The sequence below is a fragment of the Aulonocara sp. 'chitande type north' Nkhata Bay genome, linkage group LG8 (genome assembly GCF_057382095.1).
Source record: "Aulonocara sp. 'chitande type north' Nkhata Bay isolate Kocher_YH1m ecotype deep benthic linkage group LG8, A_spYH_male_GT1.1, whole genome shotgun sequence".
In the NCBI taxonomy this organism is placed as follows: domain Eukaryota; kingdom Metazoa; phylum Chordata; class Actinopteri; order Cichliformes; family Cichlidae; genus Aulonocara; species Aulonocara sp. 'chitande type north' Nkhata Bay.
The window spans coordinates 20,988,119-20,998,684 of record NC_141351.1 but is presented as its reverse complement, the minus strand read 5'-3'; the positions used below and the strand labels follow the sequence as shown (position 1 = coordinate 20,998,684).

Genomic DNA, 10,566 nt, shown 5'->3' with positions numbered 1-10,566 from the left:
AAGATGTCGGGTCACCAAGGTTACAATTTAAAAGTGAAGGTGAGCAACGTGTACAGCACCAGCATCGCTTTCCATCACATTTCATAAGCTGCTTTAAATGTAGCGAGCTCTGCAGTGCAGCCAGCAGGCCTGTCTGACCTCCAGCAAGAGAGGAACTGATTAAAATGTGTAAGCTGGGACCTGGGGGATGGGTAGGGAACATACACCTAATAAAATCCCTTAATAGATACTAAAAGCTTTAGTTTTCTGGCAGAGAAGGAAGATGGAAGGAAGATTTTTTAACCCCATCATCTGTGAGAGAGTCAGAAAAACTTATCAAGTGGGAAGGATGGTAATGTAAAATGAAGAACTAACCTTTTTTAAAAATGAACAAAGACGCTGTGGTATAATGGATTTACAGTGTAGAAATGAAGTGCACGTGAATGTGTGAAGCAACACGTACCATTTCCTGAATTCTCCTTGCAGCCCCTGACCCCTCTCAAGATATCCTGGGTTAGGTTCGACCTGCAATAGTAATTAGGAAAAATTTGCATTTAACCTTCATTAAACTAAGAGATAAGCGTTAGAGTAAAAAGCGAGTGTCTTCTGAGAGCATAAATAACAGCGAGGTATAAAAATGCAGCAAAACTGTGATAAACAGAAACGTGATTGTCATATCATAAAGAAGATTTCTCCAATCAAGATTTCGACACAAAACTACCTGAAAGCTGCAAATATTGAGCCATTTCTGCAGCAAAGCCTTAATATCATAAAAAGAAATAAACTTGAGATAGCTTGGGTTCCCAGCAATAAGAGGAGGATACCTAAATGCTTTTTTTATGCAGCCCACTGTGGATTAGTACTAGGGATAAATTCCCCATCTCCTCCTTTATAGAAGGATTACTATAACAAAATGTTTTTCAAAGAAATAATATGGATATTGTAACTTAATAAGCTTTAAGAAGGAAGCATTACCATCCAAATCTTTTTGCTACTTTCTTTGGATGTGATGCAGCAGCCAAAGTATAAAACAAATCCACGGGGAGGGCCGAAGTGTCTGCTGCAGTAATGGAGATTAAGATGTCTGCTACTCAGTCATGCAGAGTTAATGAAGAGAGGCACAAACAGTCCCCAGTGCAAAGAGTGAACACAAGCATGCCTGTTTACTGTCATGTACCACGTGCACTTTTTTTTCCCACTGGAATTAATTTACAAAATCCAGGTAAGCTCCTAGTAAACAAAGGAGGAATCTAACTTAGCAATTTTTGCATAGACCTGCATGTCCTGAAGCCTATTACACCTGATGCTGGGCAACAGATAGGATACACCTGGATGGTTTGACAGTCCTGTAAAACTGATTAGTGATATCATACAGTATTAGCTCCATCTCCAGTAAAGTGGCAGCAATGCAGCACATTTAAGCCTGTGGACACGGTCAAGTTGACCTGCTAAAGTTCAAACTGGGCATCGGAATGGGGAAGAAAGCTCATTTAAGGCACATTGAATGTTGCATGGTTGTTGGTGCCAGGTTGGATGGTCTGAGTACTTCAAAAACTGGTGATCTACAGGGATTTTCCCACACAAACATCCCTAGAGTTAACAGAGAATGAGCCAAAAAAGAGAAAATATTTTCTGGGAGAAAATTCCTTGTTCAAGTCAAAGGTCAAAAGAGAATAACCAGACTTCTTCGAGCTGACAGGATAACAAGAGTAACTCAAATAATCACTCATTACGATTAAGGAATGTGGAAGAGTATCTAATGCACAACTCGTTAAACCTTAAAGTAGTCGGGCTACAGCAACAGAAGACCACGCCAGGTGCTACTCCTGATAGCTAAGAATAGAAAACGACTAGAACTCATAGGATCAGAGTTTGGCGTAAAGAACATGAAGGCACACATCCATTCTGCCTTATATCAACAGCTCAGGCTGCTGGTGGTGTAATGTGGGGGATATTTTATTGGCATATATCCCACGGAGAGTTAAGGCAGCTCTGAATGCAAACGGGGTCCAAATGGTACTAACAAGGTGTTCCTCATAAAGGTTTGGTGAGTGTACATTAGCATTTATTTAATATTGACAAAATACTCTCAAAGTTTTAATTATTGTGTTGTACCAGTTGTACCAGTTTCTCTCATGTAAATATTTCAGATGGCGATATGTAAAGTAAAATGTTACTGAAAGAGGAAAGACACGATTTCACTCACTTCCACCCTGTTTGTTTTTCCGTTCTACATGCAGAGCTACATGAGACATAAAGATTGAAATCATATCCAAATGGGTGGGGGCTTTTTTTGTGTGTGTGCGTACTTGAAATTCAAAACTTCCCATTATGTGCGAAGCTCCTGCTGAGCTGAACAGAGCTGATGAGAAAAATCCAGGTCAGCTACATTGTCTTAGACCTGCTTTCATAGAAGATTTGTTGGAGGGATACAGAAGCTGTATAAATAATTAACTGTGCTCTGGTATTGTTTGGCCCAGAAGGAAGAAATAAACATAAGCTAAAAAAGGTCATGTAATGCAAAAATGTACAGCACAAAAAGTTAATCATCTTATTCACCTCTCCCTAATCTCCTGTAATTTTTCCAGAGGGCTTGATGGTAATGTTATGTTAAATCAACATGCCATCAGTTATGAGCAGTTCACCACATTATTTAACAGTTACATTAGAAAAAAATAAATAAAATCTAAATAAAAAGTACATTTTATGCTCAATTTTTCAGCTCATGTAAAAAAATAGATATAGAGTTAACAGAATATGACAAAATTAGGAAAAATCTGAGACTACAGAGCAGGTGGAACTGTGGAGAAGGTTTAGGGAAGTATAGATTCAGGATCTATGGAAGAGCAAAGCAAATGTATCTTGTTTGTTTTCTGCCAGATCTCTGTAACCCCATTTTTTTTTGCATGCATTGTGTAATTATGCATGTGTGTGACACTAAAATACATTGAGTCTGTGTCCTTACTGGAAATATTCTTTTTTTTGAGTGCATGTGCCCTTACTTTTGTGCACGTGAAGATATTTCCACACACACTTTCCCATCCCAGCCGCAGAAGGGGTCTCTGGCGAACACACAGTCATAACAGGAAGTGTACCTCTTGCAGGCTGACATCGGTACCTGCACGACTCCAGAGTGCGACCCAACATAGACACTCCTCTGTAAAACAGGAGCATATTTGGAAGATTTTTTCCTCATGTTAAATATTGTAATGCCCTTCAGTATAGACAGTGTATTTGTTCTTTAATCATCAGTTATTAATCGGTGGAGAAGGGAAGAGTTCCACAACCTTTTTGGGGTATGACAGGGATTTAGGCGCAAAGGTTGCCCATTTTCATTTAGATATAAATCCTTATTCTGTTAACGTACAGTTTTACTGTAGATATATTTAAACCTACCAGAGCTGAGGAGATGACCAGGCTCTCTATGGGCTGTGGTTCATCAAACAGCTGCAGCTCTTCTATGATATGCATTTCTCCATCGATGTCCACAGCTCTATGCAGCCAGCCGTCATCTGCAACAACAGAGAAAACCTTGTTGAGTTAAACTGAGATGTGAATATAACAAAATGCTGGCTGTATGAACAAGACTGATGTAGCCACTCAGTCTGAAACTCATGCTAGTGACAATTCTTTCTAAAGACTAGCAGGGGCAAAATCCACTGATAATAAAAAGATTGACCCTAGTTTTCACTTGATTTAATACCTCGGTAAACGCTATGCTGATTGCTTTATAGTCTCCATTTCTAGTTCCACCACTATTTCACCATGAGTTCCTCTCCTTTTACACAGATAGCAGCCAATGATGCAGAGGTATTCCTTGTAGCATGAGATGGTGCATTGTCTTGCATGAAGATGGTTGTGTTGCAGAAGGCACAGTTCTTCTCTTTCTACCATGGAAGAAAGCGGTCAGTCAGAAACTCCACATACTGGCTCAAAACATGACTCCACCACCTCCTTGCTGACGATGCAGCCTTGTTGGGATATGGTGGCCGTCCACCAACCATCCACCACTGCATCCATCAGTGAACAAGACTGTTTGAAAATTAGTCTTCATGAGTTCTGGGCCCACCACAGCCGTTTCTGCTTGTGAGCATTGGTTAGGGGTGGCCGAATAGAAGGTTTATGCACAACTGCAAATCTATGGAGGATCCTACACCTTGATGTTCGCCGGGCTCCACAGGCACCAGCAGCTTCAAATATGTGTTTGCTGCTTTGTAATGGCCTTTTAGCAGCTGCTCTCTTAATCTGATGTATTTGTCTGGCGGAAACCTTCATAATAATAATAATAATAATAATGGATTGCATTTATATAGCGCTTTTCCGGACCCCTCAAAGCGCTTTACAATACCACTATTCATTCACTTTCACATTCATACACTGGTGAAGGCAAGCTACAGTTGTAGCCACAGCTGCCCTGGGGCCTTTATCTTTATCTTTATTCCATCCATGGGTTTAATTGAAAAACAACTTATTTCATCTTTATGACACTTAAACACAATTTGCATAATAATTTGGAATGCGGTGTATTGTTATTTCATGGCACTGCTAAATGCAGATATGGTGTTTATTTGGTCATTTCATTGGATTTCTTGTATGAAACTCACCAGTTCCCAAAAACAGAACAGTGTAAATATTTCCATCCAGTGCCGGCTCTTTGTGCACTGCTATCTTGACATAGTTGACACTTCTTTTGAACATGAGGGGGCGCACACCTATTGGGTGCACCTGTTTGGCCATCAGCGGGTGCCTTCTGGCGAAGGTGAGCACATTGTCTGGGAGATCTCGAGACGAGTTGATGTTCTGGGACCTGTGCAGATCTGTTATACACTGAAGATACAGACAGAAAAAATGACTAAAAATACAGAACATAACAATCACTGATGATGGTGGAGAGAAGGTTAATGCTTTAAAACTTACAGAGCCGGGTCTTGGATCTGGGACTTTTCCTGTGTACTCCCTCCATTTTGAGTCTTGCACCTCCATGTACGGCCCTTCGAAAACCTTCTGCACATCTGAGAAGGCGTACTGGCAGATAGCAGACGCTTTGATATTCTTCCTGTAACACAATCCCCAACACCCCAAAGACATGTCCAGGGGACACACTCAGGATTAATGACTCAAAGTTGAAAAACGGCTGGATTGAATTTCAGAAGCATCACAGATCATCAGGCCTCACTGACAGGCAAAAGGTTAACTAGCTGACTCTTTATTCTATGAAAACTGTGGGTATTATGGTGGGTTTTTTCCTTTTCACATTGGCATGTGGGAGTGACGTCACTGACAGGTGTGTAATTTTACCCCTTTATCTCTTCCAGAGGGATGCGTTTTCAACACTAGCATACAGTGCAAAAATACCCACTCCTTGTGAGTCATAAATAAAACAACCTATTTGTGGTTTTGGTCCTGCAGCTGTGAGGAAAAAGAAGAAGAAAAAGACTTTGTCCAACAGTATGAGTGATTAGTTGATTAGTTGCATGGTAAACCTTAACCTTGAGCCCTAAAGGTGAGATTAGTAATGGATGGAAAATGTCTTTGTCACACTCTTTAGGCCATTGTGTAGTCATCAGAGTCTTCAAAAGCATCAAAGTGAGGAAAATAAGAGCGAACTGAGACCAGAATGTGTCTTGAAACTACCAGGAAGTACACCTCAGGGGATTAGTCATTCTTACACATGTGTGTCTGATGCATAGTGATGACTACTACTCATACATGTGTAATAACAAAGAAAGAAAGAAAGAAAGAAAGAAAGAAAGAAAGAAAGAAAGAAAGAAAGAAAGAAAGAAAGAAAGAAAGAAAGGCAATGTCTACACTAGCCCGGATAAATTTGAAAATGGCGTATACGTCTGAAAATGCTCCGCGTCCACACTATTGTTTTCATGCGTTTTCACAGAGTTGTGCGTCCACACACAAAACCCTTACGTTCCAGTACTGCGCATGCGTATCAACCAGCCTCATTTCTGTCTGTCGTTTATTTACTTTCCAGCTCTTCGACACGTCGCGTCAAAATTTTGAGGAAAAGCATCGCGAGTTTTTTAAATGGACTGACAATGAGGTGGAGTTGTTGCTGTGAGTAACACAAAAGTACAATGTTGCAAAAGCGAGTGAGACTTAAAGAATTTGAAGAAAAGCTATCTGGAGCAGGTACAAACTGATATTAATCTTTAATAGGGCAGTCAAAATTGAGAGCAAACAAAACAACTGCTGTGTAATGCCCTCCGCTATCTTAGTTTAATTGGTCACATGACTTAAATGTGTCACCGTTTTCAAAAAGGCTCCGGTTTCGCTGTTTACACTGCGACGCGGAAATGGCGTTTTCAAATCTATCCACTTTGGAAAGCGTTTTCAAAAAGCTCAGTTTTCTTTGACCAAAAATGTCTCAGTGTGGACGGAAGGCCAAAACGGAGAGAAAAAGATGCGTTTTCAACGTATTAGAGTGGACATGGCCAAAAGAAAGAAATTAAAAGCAACAAAAGACAAAACAGAACGTAAGAGAACAGAATGAACGCAACCAAAAAAGAAAAAAGTAAGAAAGCCAACAACTAAATAGGACACCTAGAAAACTGCAAACCACAAAAGATGGAAGGCTAGAGTAATCAAGACAGAGAGATAAAAACATGAAAGCAACAACCAAGAAACAAGAAACAAAGAAAGAAAGCTGGCAACCAATGAAGAAAGAAACTAGACATCAATCTTCTGTTTATCCTATTCAGGGTTGTCAGGCAGATGGAACCTATTCCAGCTATCATAGGGCGACCACTGCGCCAGCCCAAAAGCCACCAAAAGACAAAAAAGAAAGGAAGTTAGCAATAAAGAAAGAACGAAAGAAAGTGATCAAAAGTGGAAAAAAAAAGACAAAAGAAATGAAGGGCAGAATGAACTGCAGTCCTGCAGTGAATGAGAGGACACACACTGATATCCAATAAACTACAGCAGTGGGAAAATGGAAAGAAGCAAAGGAGAAATAGATAATAGATGTCTCATTGCAATGCTATCCTCACCATCAGAATCTAAACACCCCTGGGACAGTTTTATGCAGCATGACTCTGCATATCAGCATAAACACACACTCAGATCACATCACATTTTCCATTGGCAGTCGTCATCTTCACACACACACCCACGCACACACACATCAGCTCTCACCGCAGCTTGGCTTTCTGTTGATAAGAACTCACCTAGGATTTGAAAGAATGACTTTTTTCTCATTATCAGTTAATCTGCCGATTACTTCTACGATCAATCATCTAATCTTGACGGTGTCAGAATGTAGAGAAAAGATCCAGAGCACCAAAAGATATCTTGAAATGGCTGGATTTGTCTGACAGCCAGTGTAAAATCCAACAATATTTAGTATGCGACGACATAACACAGGGAAAAGCAGCAAATACCCCAAACAGAGAAGCACAAACCACAAGCAGTTTTACTTAATTTAATGACTTAATTGAGTCGTGTTAAAGGATTATTGGTTGATTAGTTAATCTCTGAATTACATGTTTGGGGAAGAAACATCGTTTTGTTCATCATCTGAATAAAATAGATCTCGTGGTCTCTCAAAAGAGGAATTAACATCACATTTACTTCCAGTTGGATATCACATTCTTGTTTCTCTGTTTTTTACGTCTTGATGCAACACAATGCAATAAAGAAATAATTTTCCCCTTTTGGAATAAAAGAACTTGGATGGTTTGCTCAGAGCTCTGACAACCTCATGCAAAATCTTTAGAATGAACTTAAACATCCCAAAGGTGCGAGTTTGACTTTATCCCACGACATGAGTCCTGGTCCTCACTAAATCTCTTGTGTCTGATTAGGAGATTGTGCCCTCGGCTAGGCTGCATTACCTCTTATAGTAACAGGATAACGGTCATTATTGAGTGTAGTGTCCACACAGTTTTGGCCATCCAAGCACAGGCGGACACACTGGCACAGTCCCAAGTTTTATACACTCACATCTGTTCACTTTCTGCTTCCAAATAGATTTTTTTTTTTCAGAGCTGAATGTTTAAATGAGTGTTTAAATTGTAAATTAGTGTGATACTCAGAGGCTGGCAGGTTATTCATTAAAACCTTTTTTAAATGTAAAACCTAAGTAGCTCAGAAACAACAAAATAAACAGAAAACAAAAAAGTTTGTATAATTAAGCCATCTGAAAAAAGGAAAACCACTGAGCAAACAGTGTTTGACTGCAGATATATTCTGTTTTCACATGCTGCACATTCCACTTTAAAACTACTTGACTGAGTTCAGAGAGGAGAAATGCAGATAAGCATTCAGATTTATGGGATCCCCTCCTACACACACTGCACTATATTCCATTACATTTAACCTTATTTTTAAAGCTTCAGCTCACTGGACTCAAGCTCCTGAAATGGTCCTAAACAAAGGATGTTTAAATCTGACCATCTTATCCCACTGAGTGATTATTAAAAGTTGTAACTATGTGCATTATTGACCAGCTCAATTACAGTACCTCATTAAGCTAATACATGTCAGTGACAGCCCCGCACACAAAAAAAAAACAGGCTGGGGAAACTATTTCTTGTTCAAGACTTTTGCTTGGTTTAAAAATACTGGAAAATTAAGTAAGTTCCTTTTCTCAACCATTGATTAGATATAATGACACAGTCACACCAAATATTAGAAAAGTTAAATATTCTGGCTATTGCCAGGTGTATACAAGATCTGACAGAAAACTAAAGACAGTGACAGATAATCTTTTTTTTTAGTTTACAGTAATGTTGGGACCATAATGCACCAATTAAATACCATGTTGCATATAATATGGATTGGAATTGGGCAGCTGAGACTGTAGACTTCTCACAAAACAGTCTACTGAGGCCACACTAACAGCAAAGACTGGACATTTTCTCATAGACTTCTTAGAGAAGCTGCGCCCTTGGTAACCATTAAAAAGTTTGCAGATTCATTTTTCACTCTTCGTCACTTCACTTCTCAGACATCCATCTATGGTTCAAAGCCATAAAATTGTTTGCTGCCCATATGCAATGGGTGCTGAGGGCTTTGAGTTTGGCTCTCAGTAGTTATTTTCAGGAAGTTGATGCTTCTTGCTATACCAAGAAATATTCTGAAAATTGTTCTCAAAGTTTGGATCTTTGCATGAATTCTACAAATGTTCTCAGATGTTTGGGTTTGTAAGTTGATATTTGATAATAACTTGAAGTTTTAATTTATAGATTACAAAAAATGTTTTGTTTTTTATAGAAACAAGCATACATACATGAATTAATGATCTTAATCACTAGTTTCTAGTTTGATCTAATACATCACAATATTCTTTCATGCAAAAAAAACCCAAACTACATGTTTGTAGAGCATAAATGAGTCAAAATCAGCTCTTACCATTCCAGACCAAAGATACCATAAAAAATGCTGCTGCGAGCGTCTCGCTCCTGCAGGACGAACACGTCACGCAGGATATTGAGGTGCAGCTCATACTCTGGGACTGAGCACACCATTCTAGCCTTGAGGAACGAGGTCCACTTCCTCTGCAAAGTCCTCTGGCCTCCCCAGTCAGTCTGCAGAGAGAGGAGACAGAGGTGGAATTAATTGATGTAAAGATAAACAACACAATGATTTTAATGATGCGGGTGATGCACAAACAGTGCATTTATATAAGAAAAGATTAGATCCAATTGAGATTATGCAGATATAATGAATATATAGGGAGGAGCTGAATGTTGGTATTCAAACTCAGTGTCCCTAGTGTAGCACATTTCTCTGATTGCATTTCAGAAGCAGTGGGAGGTAAGGCTGTAAGACATTTTTCTCCCTAAAAGAGTAATTTGGCACACCTCATTTAGATAAGATGAAAAAAGAGATGGATTCGATTTTTTCTTTGTTTGTCTGTATTAGAGGTTCTCATCTTTCTTTATTTGTGGCTTTAGGGGACATCTGTTGTTCATCAAAAGCCTCTGCCTGCATTGGCCTCCCACACAAGAAAGCCAAAGTAAATCAACATAAGATATACACTTAAAACCTTAGGAGCAGTTCTGTCAATAATACCAATTCAATTTATGGCACAAGACGAATGAAAGAAGAGACGAAAAGGAGTGCAGACAGATGAATCCAATCTTTAAATTTCATTCATTTGACAGAAGGAAATCTGTAGAGACTTGAAAGCAACAAATAAGCATTTCTTACAGAGATGATAGCAGGTTATTACTGTGGGAAGAGCTAAAGGGATGCAATGGCAGATTACAGTCTCTGTCAATCAACGCACAGTCAGGGTCACTGGGCTGTCATGAGGTAAATTTAAGGCAGTAATAGTGAAGAATCCAAGCATACCAGAGGGGGAATTAACCCTAGATGAGCCTGTGCTGCAGTGTATTCTCAAAATACAACTGAGAAAAACAACAACAACAACTTAAAACTACAGCACCATTCTCTTTACTGGAGATGTATAGCAAGAAAAATGTTAAATAATGTCAAACTGGCACCTATTTCTGCTTTTTGCAATGGTCTTGTTTTCCTGTCATCATGTCTCTTCTTTGTTAAAGTAGGCATGACTGGCGAGGAAGTAGAAGCTGTCTGGCTGGGAAGTGAGAAGCAGAAGAGGACAACCGGCTA

At 39.3% G+C, this 10,566-nt stretch overlaps 1 protein-coding gene across 1 annotated transcript in view; it reads right to left on the bottom strand.

The window, feature by feature from the left end:
- The window catches only part of sema4gb (sema domain, immunoglobulin domain (Ig), transmembrane domain (TM) and short cytoplasmic domain, (semaphorin) 4Gb), a 63,218-nt gene that overhangs the window by 14,184 nt on the left and 38,468 nt on the right, over positions 1–10,566 (bottom strand). Inside the window, exons 9-14 of the mRNA XM_086304236.1 lie at positions 9,340–9,515; positions 4,897–5,035; positions 4,584–4,806; positions 3,376–3,491; positions 2,982–3,136; positions 443–504 (exon numbers count right to left, since the gene is read on the bottom strand). Of these exons, the coding sequence (XP_086160362.1) occupies positions 443–504; positions 2,982–3,136; positions 3,376–3,491; positions 4,584–4,806; positions 4,897–5,035; positions 9,340–9,515 (871 nt within the window). The remainder of the gene's footprint in view (positions 1–442; positions 505–2,981; positions 3,137–3,375; positions 3,492–4,583; positions 4,807–4,896; positions 5,036–9,339; positions 9,516–10,566) is intronic.